Genomic DNA, 19,621 nt, shown 5'->3' with positions numbered 1-19,621 from the left:
GATGAAAACCTCAGTGAGGAGTGAGAATCATTGATAGGCTGCCTCGTGCACGCCCCACACCAGGGATCGAGCCCAAAAGCCAGGCCTGGGCCCTGACCTGAAATTGAACCACAGCCTCCTGGTTCAGAGGTCGATGCTCAACCACTGAGCCAGGCCCGCCGGGCTCTGATGGCTTTCTGTAAGAGAGCCTAGGCCAAGGCCAGAGGGTACTGGACTGAATTCCATTCTGACTCTCCCCACCTGGAGTGCGTGCAGACTCCACTGCGTGGGGGCACATTCTCTAATAAAACAGCCCGCCACCTGTCCGTTTTCACAAGACGCCCGTGGTGGGCCTGGAGGTCCCCGCAGCACTGCGTCCTCTCTGCGGCGCCAGGATGCTACGCGCCTGGCACATGGATGTGTTCACCAACCAGGAGGTTCCACTGAGCTTTGGTGTCTAGAGTTTTTATTAGGATCTCATTATGTATGTATGATTGATTGAATCATTGGTCATGTGATTGAGCTCCATCTCCAGCCCTGCTCTTTTCCCTGGGGGTAGGACTTACATCATGTGTCACAGATGGGGAAGCCATAGTCACGTGGCCTTCTGACAGGGCCTCCCCATCCTGAGTCAGCTCATTAGCATGACTCACTTAGCCACTCCCCCCAAGAGTCACCTCATGAACACAAACTAGCAGACACCACCCTAATAGGCACTTGACCACTGGGGGAACTCCAAGAGCTTAGCAGCTACATCCCCGGTAAAAGGACAGACAGTCTTTGCTACACAACAGGCTCACCCTGGTCTTCGGCCACGGGCCCCTTAAATGAAAATAAAACCTGTTGGAGCATCTGCATTTCGTCAGTGTGACATTTATATAATAGATAAAGCACTAGTTGCTTTATCAACATAAATATACCTAATATTTAGAGCTAGTGTAGGGCAGGGATAGGAGGCTTTTCTGTTGTTAATCCTCACCCGAGGATATTTGTCCATTGATTTTTAGAGTGACTGGAAGAGGGAGGGAGAGACAGAAACATCAATGTGAGAGAGACACATCGATTTGCTGCCTTCCACACTCGCCCACCTGGGGCCAGGAGTCGAGCCTGCAACCAAGATATGTGCCCTTGGTCAGAATAAAACCCGTGACCCCTCAGTCCACAGGCCGACACTCTATCCACTGAACCAAACTGACCAGGGCAGGCATCACGCCACTTCCCAATACATTTGACTACCAATATTAATATTATCCAAGTGGTTCAGATGGCTGTGTGGTTCACTGTGGTATTCAAATCCTCCCACGACCACATCAAAACTGCAACTAAACTACAGAACAACCATTATTCAGAACTGTCTCAATCGATCTGAATAGAAGTCCTAAAACTAAGGATATAAAGAAGAAGCTATATAGAGACTGGTAAGAGGGGTGGAGAAACAAAATGGGCTGGTCCCACATTCGAATGTGGCAGATAAAAATAAAAAAGGATATCAGGAACCACCTGGCTTGGCTCAGTGGATAGAGCATTGGCCTGTGGATGAAGGGTCCTGGGTTCAATTCTGGTCAAGGGCACATGCCCGGTTGTGGGCTCAATACCCAGGAGGGGGGCAGGTGCAGGAGGCAGCTAATCAATGATTCTTTCTCATCATTGATGTTTCTATTTCTTTCCTCTTCTCCCCTCCTCTCTGAAATCAATAAAAAAAAATTTATATAAAAAGGGATATCAGGCCTGGCTGGCATGGTTTAGTAGTTGAGTGTTGACCTATGAACCAGAAGATCATGGTTTGATTCCCTGTCAGGTCACATGTACAGGTTGTGGGGCTCAATCCCTAGTGGGGGGCATACAGGAGACAGTCAATTAATGATTCTCTCTCATCACTCATCATTGATGTTTCTTTTAATTCTTTTTAAAAATATTTTAATTTACTTCAAAGTGGAAGGGAGAGGGAGAGAGAGATATAAACATCAATGATGAGATAGAATCATTGATCAGTTGCCTGCTGCACACCCCCAATTGGGGATCAATCCTGAAACGCAGGCATGTGCCCTTGACTGGAATTGAATCTGGGACCCTTCAGATCACAGGCTGACACTCTATCCACTGAGCCAAACTGGCTAGGGCTATCATTGATGTTTCTTTCTCTTTCTCTCACTTCCTCTCTGAAGTCAATAAAAACACAGTTAAAACAATAAAAACAAAGAGGGCCATCAGAACTGTGAAGATCCCCCTGAGGAGTTAGGAGTTCCAGCTCCACAGCAGGACCCACAGCAAGAGTACCATTGTCAGGAAGAGAGGGCCCCATGACTTCTGGCTGTGCAACCAGCTCAGGGTGTGGCTGAGTGAGACTAAGCTACTGGCGTCCCAGGCATTCCTCTTAAAGGGCCAGAACATGGACTTACTTGAACCTACTTGCTCTGAGTTCCAGCACTGGGCACCAGAGACATGTGGGGAGGAACTGAGTTGTCTGGCATTAGGTTGAGAGCTGGAGGGGCAGCTTTCTTGCAGACAGAAGTGCTGGCAGAGGCCATGTTCCTTTTCAAAGCTGGCAGGCAGGCGTCATATCTGAGTCTCCATCATCCTGGCTCACACTGTTAACCACACTCTAGAGATTCCCTGCCCATCCAACTTTTGGGCCCAATCCAAGCCGTTTCTAGTGACTCTTCCATACAAATAGCCTGTCTTGGCTCATGCTTTGAACTTCCTAATCCTCTCAAACAAGCAGCTGGCCTCAGCATGCCCCATCCCTCTCACTAAGTGGCCCAGGCCCAGCACTAGCAGCAGCCAACCTTGGTTGGCAGGTTGGCCTCTCTTGGGCACTTCCAAGCCCAGCATAAGTAGCAGCCATCTGCAGTTTCTTTATAGTTCATGCCAGGTGGCCTGGGAAGAACACAGGCGGGAGTGGGGGGCCTTTCGTGGCTTGCCCTTCCGGGCGGCCCTGGAGCCAGTGCACTGGGACAGCTTCAGACCACGTCAAAGCACTACCCAACCTCCCCCACGAGGGACACACTCAAGCGGCAGACTCAGCAGATACCAGAGCACTGAAGTAACTCCTGCTCAGTGGTGTGTGCCCTGCACAGCTGGTCCTCTATCCTGGTCACAGCCAGTCCTTACAGTTGATCAGCCTGAGGGTAAATCCCTCCCATTGACATGCCAATAGCAATCAAGGCTCAACTACCACAGGAGGGTGTACATGGCTAACATGGGATCACAGCTGAAAGGCCCAGCTTGGGTGAGCAGGGAGATTGCTCCACTGGACTCTATAGGACACCAACTACTAGGGGAACTCTACCAAGCCCCAGAGACACGGCAGCTCTATCTAGTCCACAGAAACAAACACGGGGCGGCAGCCAGAACGAGGAGGTAAAGAAGCATGTCCCAAACGAAAGGACAGAAGAAATCCCCAGAAAAAGAGCTAAACAAAATGGAGACAATCTATCAGGTGCAGAGTTCAAAACACTGGCTTAAAAAATGCTCCATGGGTGTAGGGTAAGAGTAGAGGAACTTAGTGAGAACTTCAACAAAGAAATAGGAAACATAAAAATGGAACTAGAAAACATAAAGAACCAGTCAGGAGTCAGAACCAGTCAGGTAAACACTGGTACTTGCTGCCTCCACAACCACATCAAAATACAAAACAGCCATCATTCAGGACCACCTGAAATTGGGCTGAATGGAAGTCTCATAACTAAAGAAGAAAGCACACTGAGAGTAATAGGAGGGGTGGAGGTACAGAATGGGTTGGTCCAACACCCATCTGTGGCAGTTGTTCAATCGGCAGGGATATGTAGGCTACAGAGGCCTCTCATGAGGTGAAAGGAGTCCTAGCCCCACACAGACCCCTCCACACAGGCTTCCAGAGCTGGGAAGAGAAGTCCCTGTTACCTTTGGGCTGTAAAAACCAGCAGGGATTGTGGCTGAGTGACGGGGAGGCTATTCTTCTTAAAGGGCCTGTGCACAGACTTACGTACTTGGACTTGTTCCCTGTCTCTGAGCTCCAGTACTAGGGTAGCAGTTCGGCAAGAGGAGGGACCCAGGGACATACGGGGAGGAACTGGATTGTCTGGCACCAGAGCAAGAATTCGGGGGCAGCTTTCTCCCAGATGGGGTGCTCGCAGGGGTCATTGTTCTTACACTGAGACCTCCCCTGTCATAGAGTTGGCTGACAGCATATCTGAGTTCCCACCAGCCTGGCTCACAATGTTTGCTGTCCTGGTGATTCCCTGAGATACCGCTCCACCCGATTTATAGCCCCACCCAACCTGTTTGCAATGACTTTTCCATATGAATGGCCTGTACTGGCTCGGGCTTTAGACTTTCTTAAAATCTCTCAAATCAGCAGCAGTTGGCGTTAGCATGCCCCATTCCTCTTAATAAGAGGCCCCTGGGGGCCCAGCCCTGGTAACAGCCTGCCTTGTTTCTCAGCTTGGCCTCTCCTGGGCACTTCTAAGCCCAACATAAGTAGCAGCCATTTGCAGCTTGCGCTGTGCTCCTGACAGGTGGCCCCAGAGCCAGTGGCTGACTTTGCACCTCCAGTGGGGGCCCTGAGCCAGTTCATCCAGTGGACAGCTTTAGATAACACCAGATTGCAACTCTAAACATCCATAAGTGACACAATCAGGGGCAGCTTCAGTGAGAAGCAAAGGCCCACTGAAGCAAGTCCTGCTCCATAGGGGTCTTCTGCACAACATCTCTTCCTTCCACTGTAGTCAAAGCTGGTCCTCACAGCCAATTGGCCTGGATGTCAGTTCCTCCCAGTGACACCAACAGCAATCAAGGTTCAACTACAGCAAGACAGTGCACACAGCCCACACAGGGTGCACCTAGATTGCCCAGCTCAGATTATTGGGGAAGCTGAGCCACTGGGCCTACAGGACACCTACTACTCTAGGTCACTCTACCAACTCCAGGAGGCATAGCAGCTCTACCTAATACATAGAAATAAACACAGGGAGGCAGCAAAAATGTGGAGACAAAGAAACATGTCACAAATGGAAGAATAGAAGAAATATCCAGAAAAAAAAAAAAAAAACCCTAAATGAAATGGAAGCAAACATACTACTAGATACAGAGTTCAAAACAATGGTTATAAAGATTCTCAAAGATCTTAATGAGAGCATCAGGGGCTTAGTGAGAATTTCAAGGATCTTAATGAGAATTTCAAGAAAATTAGTGAGAACATCAAGGACATTAAAAAGGACAAGTCAGAAATTAAGCGTACACTAACTGAAATAACAAATAATTTACAGAGATTCAACAGTAGAATAGAGAATGCTGAGAATCAAATCACCGATTTGGAATATGAGGAAGGAAAAAACACTCAATCACAAGAGCAAAAAGAAAAAATAATTAGAAAATACAAAGAGCATGTAAGAAGCCTCTGGGGCAACTTCAAGTGTACCAACATTCACATCATGGGGGTGCCAGAAGGAGAAGAGAGAGAGCAAGATCTTGAAAAGCTATTTGAATTTTGTATATTTTCAGAAACAACTCAGAGACCATGTGGATTCCGGCAACATAGAGAAATTGTCAGGACCGCTCCAGCCATGCAGACAGAAGAGAAGCAGTCCAGAGATGGAAGACACTGATGTTGCCTTGCCACACTAGCAGCCAGCAGCTGTGCGTCACTGCAGGTTGCCCAGGACCAAACCAGAGAGGATCAGACCTGCATTACCACTATTTGTCCACCATCTAGAACTGAAATATCATTGCTGATATGTACACATAAGGCACTGTTTGACATTGAAATTAGGTCTCAAAAGAATTGTTGGCCCAGAAAAAAGAAAAGAAAAAAAAGAAAAGCTATTTGAAGAAATAATGACAGAAGCTTCCATAACTTGATGAAGTAAATTGACATACAAGTCCAGGAAGTGCAGAGAATCCCAAACAAGATGAACCCAAAGAGGCTCACACCAACACATCATAATTAAAGTTAAAAACAAAGAGAAAATCTTTTTAAAAGTTAAAGAATCATAAAAGCAGCAAGAGAAAAGCAGTTAGTTACCTATAGGGAAGCTCCCATAAAATTGTCAACTAAGCCCAGTTGGTGTGGCTCAATGGTTGATCATCAACCTATGAACCAGGAGGGTATATGCCTGAGTTTCAGGCTTGATTCCTGATGTAGGGTGTGCAGGAGGCAGCCGATTGATGATTTTTTTCTCATCATTGATGTTTCTATCTCTCTCCCTCTCCCTTCTTCTCTGAAATAAATAGAAATATATATTTTTTGTAAAATGTCTGCTGATTTCTCAACATAAACTTTGCTGGCCGAAGGAATTGGAAAGAAATATTCAGTGATGAAAAACAAGAATCTCTACCAAGGAAAACCAAGATTACTCTACCCAGCAAAGCTATTATTTAGAGATGAAGGACAGATAAAGAACTTCCTAGACCAGGACAAGCTAAAGGAGTTCATCACCACCAAACTAGTATTACAAGAAATGTTGAAGGATCTTCTTTAAAGAGAAGAATACGGAAGATAAAAAATATGAATAATAAAATGTCAATAAATAAATATCTATCAACAATTACTATATTTTTTTTCTTTTCTTTTTTTGATCTTTTTTTTTTTAAAACAAATCTTTATTGTTCAGATTATTACAGGTGTTACTCTTCCCCGCCCCATATCTCCCCTCCACCTGATTCCCAATCACACCCCATGCCCTTACCCCCGCCACTATCTTTATCCATAGGTATAAGATTTTTGCCCAATCTCTTCCCACACCCTTCAGACTCCTTTCCCCCTGAGAATTGTTAGTCCAATCCCTTTCTATGTCCCTTATTCCATTATATTCACCAATCCATTTTGTTCTTCAGATTTTTTATTCACTTGATTTTTAGATTCACTTGTTGGTGGGTATGTATTTGAGGTCTTTTTGTTGTTCATAATTTTTACCTTTACCTTTTTCTTCTTTTTCCTCTTCTTAAAGAATACTCTTCAACATTTCATGTAATCCTGGTTTGGTGTTGATGAACTCCTTTAACTTTTTCTTGTCTGTGAAGCTCTTTATTTGACCTTCAATTCTGAATGACAGCTTTGCTGGATAGAGTAATCTTAGTTGTAGGTTCTTGTTGTTCATCATTTTGAATATTTCTTGCCACTCCCTTCTGGCCTGCATAGTTTCTGTAGAGAAATCAGCTGACAGTCGCATGGGTACTCTCTTGTAGGTAACTAGCTGTTTTTCTCTTGCTGCTTGTAAGATTTTCTCTTTGTCTTTTGCCCTTGGAATTTTAATTATAATGTGTCTTGGTGTGGTCCTCTTTGGATTACTCTTGTTTAGGGTTCTGTACGCTTCTTGTTCTTATAAGTCTATTTTTTCACCAGGTAGGGGAAGTTTTCTGTCATTATTTCTTTCAATATGCTTTCAATACCCTGCTCGCTCTCTTCTTCTGGCACCCCAAAAATCCAGATGTTGGTACGCTTGAAGTTGTCCCAAAGGCTCCTTACACTATCCTCACACTTACACTATCCTCACACTTTTGGATTCTTCTTTCTTTTTGCCCCTCCTTGGGTGATTTTTGCTTTCTTATATTCCAGATCTTTGTTTTGATTCTTGGGCATGTTGGTCTATAGTTGAGTTTCTGTATATTCTTTATTTCAGATTGTGTATGCTTAATTTCTGGCTGGTCCTTTTCCATTTTTTATTTTTATTTTTGAATTCTCACTAAGGTCCTTGAGGCCTCACAAAGCTTCTTGGAGGTCTCATTGAGTTTCTCAGTGGTTTTTAGAAGATTCTTGAGTAACCTTATAAATGTGATTCTGAACTCTGTGTTGTCCAGTTGTTTATTTTCCTCTATCTCTCCCATTCGTGGCATGCTTCTGTGTCTCCTCATTTTGGCTGCCTCCATGTGTTGATGGAGTGGCTTTGTGTGGTAGGTGATCTATAGGGGCCAGTAGCTCAGCTTCCCCAATCACCTGAGGTGGTTGCTTTTGGTATATCCATTTGTGGGCTGAGTGCAGTCTTGGTGTAATTAAGCCTTGGTTTCTGTTGGTACACTGGGAGGAATTGACCTCCAGGCCACTTGTCTGTGAGGATCTGCTGTGTCTATACTGGAGGAACTGCTGCGCTGGAGATGCGCCTTGTTTTAGTGGGGCTTTGGTGCTCACTGAGTCCGTCTCCTGAATGTGTCACTTATGGGTGTGAGGGGTTAAAACTGAGCACTAGGAACACTGGCTTCTGAGTCTCCAATGGGGTACAGTTCAGCTACTGTCTGAGGCCTCCCTGCAGGAGATACTGGGAGAACCACAGTCCTTTCCTCCTTGGACTTTAACAGTTTGTTAGGTTAGACTGCAACATAGAGGGCCATTCATATGCAAAAGCCACTGCTTGGAGCTTGGGTGTGTTGTTTATAGGTTGCACAGGGTGGAGTCTCAGGGCCTCACTAGGCTGGTGTGTGGCCAACAGCAATGGCTGTCTGTCCGTCCACTGCCTCTCCGAGCGAGTCTCAGTGTCTCCCCGCATCTTGTGCTCCCCGCACAGCAAACAAATATTCCTGTGTGCAGCTCTGCAAGCAAGCCACCCTCACTTTCTGACCCGATGGCAGACAGTCTAGCCTCTCTCCAGAAACTGGATTTCAGAGAGATCTGGAGCTTGTCTCTCTTTGGGTTGAAGAAAGCAATGCCCTCTGCCAGCCAGGATCCACTGCCAGCCCATATTGCGTCCTCGCCCCCTACTTCAGTTTTTCAGCGCTTGTGCCCTGAATTCTCCTCTTTCTCTTTCAGTCTGGTTGTAGGGCTTCCTTTAAGCCAGCTTTCCCTTGGGTTTTGGGTGATAGAATTTTATTTTTTAGTTTTATTTTTGAAATTGTTGTGCATGGCAGCAGATTAGGTGTGTTTACCTACGCCGCCATCTTTGTTCCTCAACAATTACTTCAAATGCAAATGGATTAAATGCTCTAGTCAAAATTCGCAGGGTACCTGAATGAATAGTAAAATATGACCCTTACATATACTGTCTACAAGGGACCCACTTCAGATGGAAAGGCACACACACATTGAAAGTAAAGGGATGGAAAAAAAAGATTCCATGAAAATGGAAACACAAAAGCTGTGGCAGCAATACACTCAAAAATAGAGATTGAAAAACAAAATAAAAGGACAAGCAGAACAGAAACAGACTCATAGATGCAGAAAACATTTTGATAGTTGCCAGATGGGAGGGGGGTTGGAGAATGAATGGGTGAAAAAGGTGGAGAAGTAAAAGTTTGTAGTTACAGGATAATCATGGGGATGTTAAAGTACAACATGGAGAGTATAGTCAGTAATATTCTAAAAGCTATATATGGTGTCAGATAGATTTATTGGGGTGATCACCTACTAAGTTATATAATGTCTGATCACTGGCTTGCACACTTCAAACAAATATAATATTGTATGTCAACTGTAATTGAAAAATTAAAAATAATTTAACCAGCCAAAACCAGTTTGGCTCAGTGGATAGAGCGTCGGTCTGCGGACTGAAAGGTCCCAGGTTCATTCCAGTCAAGGGCATGTACATTGGTTGTGGGCATATCCCCAGTAAGGGGTGTGCAAGAGGCAGCTGGTCGATGTTTCCCTCTCATGTTTCTCTCTCATCGATGTTTCTAGCTCTCTATCCCTCTCCCTCTCTGTAAAAAAAAAAAAAAAAAAAAAAAAAAAAAAAAAAAAAAATCAATAAAATATATTAAAAAAACTAATTTAACCAACCATGTTGGTTAATGTTTACTGTATTGCAATGTGGTAGACGTGACCTGGCGTCCCACACTCAGTAGGAAAAGTACATCAGGGAGGAAAAATGAAGTGGAAGTGCTGTGGGAAGAAAGAAAAAGTGTAGTTTACCATCATCTTCCTCCACGGGAGCCACTGTAGTTACACCTTCATCTCTCCCTCGGTGTCCTAGGTTCCCGCGGGAAAACGGAGGGGTCTGTTTAGTTAGGACCCTCTTAACAGCCTCCTGCTGAGTGTGAGCTCACACTTGTGAAGGTGGTAAGCCAGTCCTTGAGGCCTATATCTCCCTGTTTTAGAAACCTAGTTGTTGTTTTTTTTTAAAATATATTTTATTGATATTTTACAGAGAGGAAGAGAGAGGCATAGAGAGTTAGAAACATCCATGAGAGAGAATCATCGAACAGCTGCCTCTTCCACACCCCCTACTGGGGATATGCCCGCAACCAAGGTATATGCCCTTGACCAGAATCGAACCTGGGACCTTTCAGTCTGCAGGCTGACGCTCTATCCACTGAGCCAAACCAGTTTTGGCTAGACACCTTGGTTTTAGCTGCTCATTCCAAATGTCTATCAAATCATTACTCTGAGAATGAAAGTGTGTTCCTGGGTCTGAGAAATGTAACTCCGGGGTCCAAATCATTGCACTCTCTCTTGTTCTGGTCCTTTTGGGATATTTTGAGAATTATCTACCACTGGGCATCTGATCCTAGTCCAGAGGAGGTGTTCCTGTCCGGCCCCACTGGTGGCGTCTGAGTCTCCACATCAGTCAGAGCGTACGCATGGCCTTCCCCCAGGAGTCTGCCCGAAGCCCTCTTCAGCTGTCCCTCTTATGGGCAGACAGACTGTTCTTGTTAGCATGTGGTGCTTCAGCGAGTGCACGTGGAACCTTCTAGATTCAGCCACCTCTGCATTGCTGCAGCCTTCCAGTGTCCACTGGTTTAGGAACCCAAGTGGCCACCTCACACGAGGACACTGAGATAGCCACTGGCTGGCCCAGGTACCTTCTGAGGAAGGAAGGGCTTCTTCTGCTGCTGCTTCTTCTTCTTCTTCTTCTTCTTCTTCTTCTTCTTCTTCTTCTTTAATATATTTTTTATTGATTTTTTACTGAGAGGAAGAGAGAGGGATAGAAAGATAGAAACATCGATGAGAGAGAATCATCGATCAGCTGCCTCTTGCACACCCCCTACTGGGGATGTGCCCGCAACCAAGGTACATGCCCTTGACCGGAATCAAACCTGGGACCTTTCAGTCCGCAGGCCGACGCTCTATCCACTGAGCCAAACCGGTTTCGGTGGAAGGGCTTCTTGTGACTGGCATCCATGTCTTCTGCTTTAAAGTGCCCCTCCAGTTCCCATGATAACTCCATGGGACTGTGCCACATGGGGCATTGCTATTATAGACCAAGTTTCCGTTGACCTTCTGCTGGACCCTGTGGCCAGGTCACAACCACTGACTAAGGTAAGTCAGACCCAACACTGAACCGGGATGTGATTCAGCTCCCCAAGCAGATTTGGTTTTATCATCTTTAACCAGAGTGGCAGCTTGCAAGCAGCGCCTGCTCCTCTGGGCATTGCCATCCTAACCAAGCAGCTCCCTGCTCCCCTGGCCACTGCCGCCTGTTGAGAACTGGGAGAGGGCACACTCCCCAGGTGAGGGCAGTGGCGTCCGGCAGCTCCCTGCTGGCTCCAGTCATTCCCAGGGGAAGAGCGCCGGCCGCTGAAGGGACCGAGAGGCCCCTCCCCTAGGAGCTTGTCTCTGCACAGACCGTGCACCTCACTGCGGTCTCTCTGGCGCCTCCCTGGGGAGCAGGTCTCCAGGTATCGTGGGCATCTCAGGTCCCAAGGTGCCCCTACGGCTTTCAGTCGCAGGGGTGGTTCCCGTTAATGTCTGATAGCAGGCTGGCCATGGCCTCCCCGTAGCCATTCCAGTCCAAAGTCTCAGCAGCCACGCCGGGCGGTGCCCACGGTGTTTGCTCTCTGCCCAGCCTGTGTGTCCGGGGGATGAGGTGGTGTGGACTCTGGCAGCATGAGGGTTATCGCCTTGGCGTCCAGTTAATATTGCTGATGGCAGATTTGTAAGCCTTCGATTTATGGCACAAGGCGGGTAACCATAAATGACTTATGGCACGAGGCAGAGAACCACGCCTGTTTGAACACTCCGGCTTTCCCCTGCGTTTCCACCTGAACCTCAGCTCTTCATCCCGCCGGCCTCTCCAGCAGATGCCGCCCCTTCTAGGGTGGCCCCGTGGCCTTTGTCACCACGGTGCACGGGGGTCTGTGTCACAGAGTCCAAGATGCTTCTCCATCCTCTGACCATCTTGCCCACTCACATGCAGAACTCTGAGTGCCCAGCAGGGGGCATACTTAAGGGACCCGACCCTCTCATCAACATATAATATATTTTTTTTTTAAATAAGTTTTTATTTTTCATATTATTACAAATGTTCCTTCCCCCCCCCCCACCATTGCTCTCCTCCACCAGGTTCCCACCCCACCCTCTGCCCTTTCCCCTCTCCCCATTGTCCTCATCCATAGGTGCACAGTTTATGTTCAGTCTCTTCCCACGCCCCCCTCTCCCCTTTTCCCCAAGAATCGTCAGTTCACTCCCCTTCCATACCTCTGATTCTATTATATTCAACAGTTAATATTGTTCATCAGATTTTTTTAATTTCCTTGGTTTTTAGATTCACTTGTTGATAATTACGTATTTGTTGTTCATAATTTTTATCTTTGTTTACTTTCTCTTCTGAAAGAACCCCCTTCAGCAATTCATATAATTCTGGTTTGGTGGTGATGAACTCCTTTAGCTTTTTTTTATTAGTGAAGCTCTTTATCTGGCCTTCGATTCTGAGTGATAGCTTCGCCGGGTAGCTTATTTTTGGCTGTAGGTTCTTGCTATTCATCACCTTGTATATTTCTTGCCATTCCCTTCTGGCCTGCATGGTTTCTGTTGAGAAGTCAGCTGACAATCGTATAGGTGCTCCTTTATAAGTTACTACCTTCTTTGCTCTTGCTTCTTTTAATATTCTCTCTTTATCTTTTGCTCTTGGAATTTTAATAATGATGTGTCTCGGTGTGGTCCTCTTTGGATTCCTTTTGTTTGGAGTTCTGTGCACTTCCTGGACTTGTAAGTCAAATTCTTTCACCAGGTGGGGGAAGTTTTCTGTCACTATTTCTTTCAGTATGTTTTCGATATCTTGCTCTCTCTCATCTTCTGGAACCCCCATAATTCTGATGTTGGTTCGCTTGAAGTTGTCCCAGAGGTTTCTTACATTATCTTCAATTTTCTGGATTCTCTTGCCTTCTAGCTTCTGTGGAGGAGTGTCTTCTGGCTCTTTATGTTCCAAATCTTTGACTTGATTCTTGCGATCTTCCCTTCTGTTTTTAGGACTCTGTAGAATATTTTTTATTTCAGACAATGTATTCTTTATTTCTTGTTGTTCCCTTATCATTTCTTGATGGTCTCTTTTCATATCCTCATAGGCCTTATCCATCTTTTCTAGGAAATTCTTGAAAAACCTTATAAGCGTAGATTTGAACTCTATATCCAGACGCTTTTTGTCCTCCATTTCTTTCATTTGTGATCTATTTTGTTGTCGCATTTCGCAGTTACAGATGGGACGGGATTTCAGGGTGGAGCCTGCAGCTTTGGCTTCCGTCAGCCCCGCCCTATGCGGGTCCTTCAGTGCTCGCTGCCGGCGCCTCTGAGAGAAAGGTGCCCTCGATTTTCGCCTGCTGCCAAACAGTTTATGCTCTCCCACAATGAGCCCGGTATTGGGGTTCAGTTCAGTTGGAAGTGGAGTTGGAGGTGGCGTTCACAGCAGTCTGGAGCCCCAGTCTCCTTCCCGTCAGGGCAATCCCGCGGCACAGCCGACCGTCCCTTCTCTGGGGGCAGTGTGCGCGCCTCCGGGACCTCCTTTCTCCGCTACCCCGGGGTTCCGACTTACAGCCCAGCTCCCTATGGCTGAGCCTGAGTCCCCGGGGTCTGGCCCAGAACGGGGGTTCAGAGCAGTGAGGGGCCCAGCACAGTCGGAGTTTTATCTCCTTTCCGCTAGGGAACGCCCGCCAGGCACTCGGCCTCCCTCCTCTCCGGCTCAGTCCTCTTCGCGTGCGCCGCGTGTCTCCGTACCTTGGGCTTTTACAGCTCCTCCGTGCTTCCTTCTGGTTTTCTCCTTGCTTCTTGTTGTAGGATTTCCAGTCAGTCGACTTTCCTGTAGTTCTGGGTAATGTCCATTTTATATTTTAGTTGTATTTTATTAAAATTGTTGTGTGCGGCTGCGGCTAGTTGCCTACCCGAGCAGCCATCTTGGATTCTCCAACATATAATATTTTTAAAAAATATATTTGAATTGATTTCAGAGAGGAAGGGAGAGGGAGGGAGAGATAGAAACATCAATGATGAGAATCATTAATTGACTGCCTCCTGCACGCCCCCCCCCCCCCATTGGGGATTGAACCCACAACTCAGGCATGTGCCCTTGATCGGGAATCGAACTTCCTGGTTCATAGGTTGATCCTCAACCACTGAGCCACACTGGCTGAGCTATCCCTGCTATTTTCAGTGGTGTGCTGTAAGAATTTTAAAACATGCAACATCAGGGGCACTGGCCCCTTTTCCCTTAGATTGTTAAATTTAAAATTACCACTGCCATCACAATAGCTGTCTGGTGTGGATGAATCAGATCGGCAGAAGATGTATTTGGGTGTGCTGCCGAAGTGTAGTGACTTGTTTGTGTACGCCATGAGGTGACAAAGGTTGGACAGCGCTGACCTAGTCCCTTCGCTTGGGAACCTTCTTCCTTATCTGTTGCTTCAAATATTTGCTCCTTAGGAAATGGCTCTGGGACCAGGGCCTTGTCCCCAGCGGCCAGGAGCGGCCAGGATCAGGTCTCCCCAGCACACTGCTTGGCCGGCCCTGGGATGAGAAGCTTTGGTTTGAACTGGCCAGGACCCAGGCTTGGCTCATCTCTCACTTTCATTTTTTTAAAAATATATTTTATTGATTTTTTATTCAGAGAGAAAGGGAGAGAGTTAGGAACATCGATGAGAGAGAGTCATCAACCAGCTGCCTCTTGCACACCCCCTACCGGGGATGTGCCTGCAACCAAGGTACATGCCCTTGACCGGAATCGAACCCAGGACCCTTCAGTCCCCAAGCCGACGCTCTATCCATTGAGCCAAACCGGTCCCGGCTCTCACTTTCATTTTTGCTCTTGTAAATAATCATCTTCAAGGGATTTTGTTTTTTTGTGTTTTTTTTTTGTTTTTTTGTTTTTTTTAAAATATATTTTATTGATTTTGTACAGAGAGGAAGGGAGAGAGAGATAGAGAGTTAGAAACATCGATGAGAAAGAGTCATCGATCAGCTGCCTCTTGCACACCCCCTACTGGGGATATGCCCGCAACCAAGGTACATGCCCTTGACCGGAATCGAACCCGGGTCCTTCAGTCCCCAAGCCAACGCTCTATCCATTGAGCCAAACCGGTCTCGGCGGATTTTGTTTTTAAACCTTTCTTATTATTTTGCATTTTCTTTTTCATTTTATTTATTACTAGAGGCCTGGTGCACAAAATTCATGCAGGAGTGCAGTCCTTAGGCCTGGCCGGAAATTGAAGCACGAGCATCTGGCGTGGAAGGGCAGGTCCCAGCTGACCTCTGAGCCCTGGGCAGCACCTGGGCTCCCACTCACACTCTCCTTGGCCTGGCATTGTCTGCTCCCCTGCTCCATCATCCCGCTGAGGTCCCGCCTAGTCAAGGGCACAGTCCCCAGTATGACTACCCCAGTACTACTGCCCGTCAGGGCCGGCAGCACCTCCACTGCTGCCCGCTGCCAGCACCACATTGCTGACACCTGCCATGTTCCACGCCACCCCCTGGTGGTCAGCACACACCATAGCAAGTGGTGGGACTCCGGTCTCCCAGTCAAACTCCTGTTCAAATGACTGCCCAAGGGGACAATTTGCATGTCAGGCTTTTATTATATAGGATTGTTTTATTGTTGCCTCTATTACAGACGTCCCCCATTCCTCCTCCCCCAATTTGCCTTTCTCCACCTCCCCCTGCCCAGGCCTTCACCACCCTATTGTCTGTGTCCATGGGCTGTGCATAGATGCACATATGTTTGCTGGTTAATCTCTTCCCATCCTTCCCTCTCTACTCCCCTCTGAGATCTGTCAGTCTGTTCCATGCATCTATCCCTCTAGTCCTATTTTGTTCATCAGTTTATTTTGCTCATTAGATTCCACTTATGAGTGGGATCATGTGATTCTTGTCTTTCTCTGACTGGCTTATTTCGCTTAGCGTGAGGCTCTCCAGGTCCCTCCATATTGTCGCTTCTTTTTTACAGCTGTTCAGTACTTCGTGGTGTAGATGTACCACAGCTTTTAACCCACTCACCTACTCATGGGCACTCAGGCTGTTTCCAGATCTTAGCTACTGTAAATTGTGCTGACTGGTGTTTCAAGCTTCTTAGCATGTATGCCTAGAAGTGGGACCACTGGGTCAAAAGGCAGTTCCACTTTAAATTTTTTGAGGAAACGCCATACTGTTCTGCACAGCGGCTCACAGTCTGCATGCCCTAGCAGTGCAGGAGGCTCCCGCTGTACTTAGCATTTTCTGATGCGCTCAGTGAGCCCGCTCCCTGGGGGCCGCATCCAGCGTCTTTAAATCCCACGGTGGTTGTTACCTTCAGCACCGATCCCAGCACAACTGCGGTTCTAACCTGGGTGCCCATGGCCGCCAGGAGCGAAAGGTCCTTGCCCTCTGCGTGTCAGCTCACTGTCCCTGAGCCCCGGGGCTCAGGGAGGTGAGGCATCCTAGGAAGGCACATGTTTCCTAACACTCCCTCAATGCTCCAGCGCAGGCTGGCACTAACCTGCTGGCTCTGACGCCACCCCCAGGTCAAGGGCACAGTCCCCAGTACGACTGCCCCTCCTCGGCACCAGTGCGAAGCTCAGGGGGCCCCACGCTAACCCCACTTCTGGCCAACTGGCTGCAGTGCAGGCATTTGCACCAAGCCCCTCGGCTCGTCGTTTTGCTCTGTAGCGTCTTTGTCACTGGAACCCAGGCCAAGCCCGATATTTCATGCTAATAATGGGGTTTATGGCAGAGGCCAAGGGTCACCCTCTATCACCCTGACCTTCATGACTCAGGTCAGCCATGTGGACACGCCGTTCCCCTGGAACTGACCCAGGAGGAACCGGAGGCACGCCCGGGAGCTCCCCGCTGGGAAACGGGTGTGTCTGTCACCCATGCAGCGGCCCGGGCGGAGCGGCAGCCTCGCCCTTTCCTGACCATGTCTGCACCCCTCACTGTGAGACCAGTGCTGGAGACCCCGTGTGAGCGCTGGGGAGACACCGTGTGAGCGCTGGGGAGACCCCGTGTGAGCACTGGGGAGACCCCGTGTGAGCGCTGGGGAGACCCCGTGTGAGCGCTGGGGAGACCCCGTGTGAGCGCTGGAGAGACCCCGTGTGAGCGCTGGAGACCCTGTGTGAGCGCTGGAGACCCCGTGTGAGCGATGGGGAGACCCCGTGTGAGCGATGGAGAGACCCCGTGTGAGCGCTGGAGAGACCCCGTGTGAGCGCTGGAGAGACCCCGTGTGAGCGATGGGGAGACCCCGTGTGAGCGCTGGGGAGACCCCGTGTGAGCGCTGGGGAGACCCCGTGTGAGCGATGGAGAGACCCCGTGTGAGCGATGGGGAGACCCCGTGTGAGCGCTGGAAAGACCCCGTGTGAGCGCTGGAGACCCTGTGTGAGCGATGGGGAGACCCCGTGTGAGCGCTGGAAAGACCCCCTGTGAGCGCTGGAGACCCTGTGTGAGCGATGGAGAGACCCCCTGTGAGCGCTGGAGAGACCCCGTGTGAGCGATGGGGAGACCCCGTGTGAGCGATGGAGAGACCCCGTGTGAGCGCTGGAGAGACCCCGTGTGAGCGATGGAGAGACCCCGTGTGAGCGATGGGGAGACCCCGTGTGAGCGATGGAGAGACCCCGTGTGAGCGATGGAGAGACCCCGTGTGAGCGATGGGGAGACCCCGTGTGAGCGATGGAGAGACCCCGTGTGAGCGATGGGGAGACCCCGTGTGAGCGCTGGAGAGACCCCGTGTGAGCGATGGAGAGACCCCGTGTGAGCGCTGGAGAGACCCCGTGTGAGCGATGGGGAGACCCCGTGTGAGCGATGGAGAGACCCTGTGTGAGCGCTGGAGACCCTGTGTGAGCGCTGGTGAGACCCTGTGTGAGCGCTGGGGAGACCCTGTGTGAGCGGGGAGGCCCGTGTGAGCGGGGAGGCCTGAAGCTAAGGTGGGCCAGGACCCTGACCGCACACTGTCTGTGCTTCCCTTTCTGAGATCCCTCTTCCAACCGCTCAGGACTACATCTATGAATTATGCCAGATACACCCTTTCCTTTCAAAATATATATTTTTAAAAATATATATTTTATTGATTTTTAACAGAGAGAAAGGGAGAGAGATAGAGAGCTAGAAACGTCGATGAGAAAGAAACATCGACCAGCTGCCTCCTGCACACCCCCCACCGGGGATGTGCCCACAACCAAGATACATGCCCTTGACTGGAATCGAACCTGGGACCTTTCAGTCCGCAGACCGACGCTCTACCACTGAGCCAAACCGGCTTCGGCCAAAAGATATTTTTTAAAATTTGATTTCAGAGGCAGGGAGAGGGAGAGAGACAGAAACATCATTGATGAGAATTACTGATTGGCTGCCTCCTGCAGGCCCCACTCCAGGGATTGAGACCACAACCTGGGCCTGTGCCCTAGGAATCAAACCATGACCTCCACACTCAACTGCCGAGCCGCAATCAACCACCAGCAAGTCCAATCACTCAGCCTTCCAAACAGCCCCCACACTGAACGCTTCTCGCCTTTCTGGTCCTACATGGAGGCCCGCCCGGCCCCTCTCCCGGAGCCTCACCACCTCCCGCCGGTCCCGATCCCGTCTGCCCAGCCGCCCGGCCTCCTCCCGGACCCTGTGCGGCCTCAGCCCCGCGTGCTGCCCCCAGGCCTGGCCTGTCCCTCCCAGAGCCCGCGGCGCCCGCATCGCCTCCTGAGACCCCTCGTCTGACACGCTCTCCTCCCAGCCCCAGAGCGGCCCTGACTTCCTTCACTTTTCATGGTGCTTCTAGCGCCCGCCTGCCCGTGGCTTCTGTTGGGTTCCAGGCAGGCGAGGCTAGGCCGAAGAGGTGCGGCCTCGTTTTTCTTGTTTCCCAGCAGCCAGGGCGCAGAGCTCACCAACCTTTGTTCTGGGAGTGGACGCCCCGGCCTGGGAGGCAGAGGCCGCATCTCCAGGATGTGCAGGTGGAAGCGATGGCCCTGAAAGCCCTTCAATTGTCCTTCGTCATAGGGGTCAGGGGGGGAGGTGCCCACTCCTACCTCTCATGGGGGGGTGCCCACTCCCACCTCTCACAAGGCGGGGGCAGCGCCTCCTGGGCGCCCAGCCCCAGGCCCAGCAGCAGCAGCAGGCACAGCTGGCAGGTACTCATGGTGGCCACGCTGCAGCCAGTGAGCCAGGAGCCCTTTCCAGTCCCTGAACCCCCTCCCACATCCAGGCTCGCAGAACACTTTCTAGAAAAACCCTGAGGACAGCCCTGTGGGTTCAAGGAGCAGCTGGAAGGGAGGGAGGGAGGGAAGGGCCTGGGTGGGTGCACAAGCGGCCAGCAGGGTTCCAGGGCAGTGCGCTCCCACACGGGCCTCGCCCTGCAGAGCCCGCTCCACTGGGACCCAGCCTCCGCCCTGCCTCAGGCCTGAGCCCATCCCACCCCAGCTCCTGGCCTCCGCCTCCCCACCAGCCCCAGCGGCCATCCCGGCTCCTACCTCCCATTGGGGTGGAGGGGGGGAGTGCCCACTCCTACCTCTCACGGGGGGCAGGTACCCACTCCTACCTCTCACGGGGGCAGGTACCTACTCCTACCTCTCACGAGGGGGG

General features: G+C 49.5%; 1 protein-coding gene across 2 annotated transcripts in view; it reads right to left on the bottom strand.

Moving 5' to 3' along the window:
• The window catches only part of TREH (trehalase), a 31,440-nt gene that overhangs the window by 11,213 nt on the left and 606 nt on the right, over positions 1-19,621 (bottom strand). The window contains exon 1 of one of the 2 annotated variants that reach the window (XM_084895590.1): positions 19,096-19,504. The exons of the other annotated variant lie outside the window; for it this stretch is intronic. Coding sequence (XP_084751716.1) covers positions 19,096-19,178 — 83 coding nt within the window. The 5' untranslated portion in view covers positions 19,179-19,504. Of the gene's footprint in view, positions 1-19,095; positions 19,505-19,621 lie in introns of those variants that run through there. 2 annotated transcript variants of the gene reach the window in all.

This window comes from Pipistrellus hanaki (assembly GCF_964339955.1).
Source record: "Pipistrellus hanaki genome assembly, chromosome: 9".
NCBI classification, from domain to species: Eukaryota; Metazoa; Chordata; class Mammalia; order Chiroptera; family Vespertilionidae; genus Pipistrellus; species Pipistrellus hanaki.
Note: the sequence above shows the minus strand (reverse complement) of the source record. Positions and strands in the feature narration are given on the sequence as shown.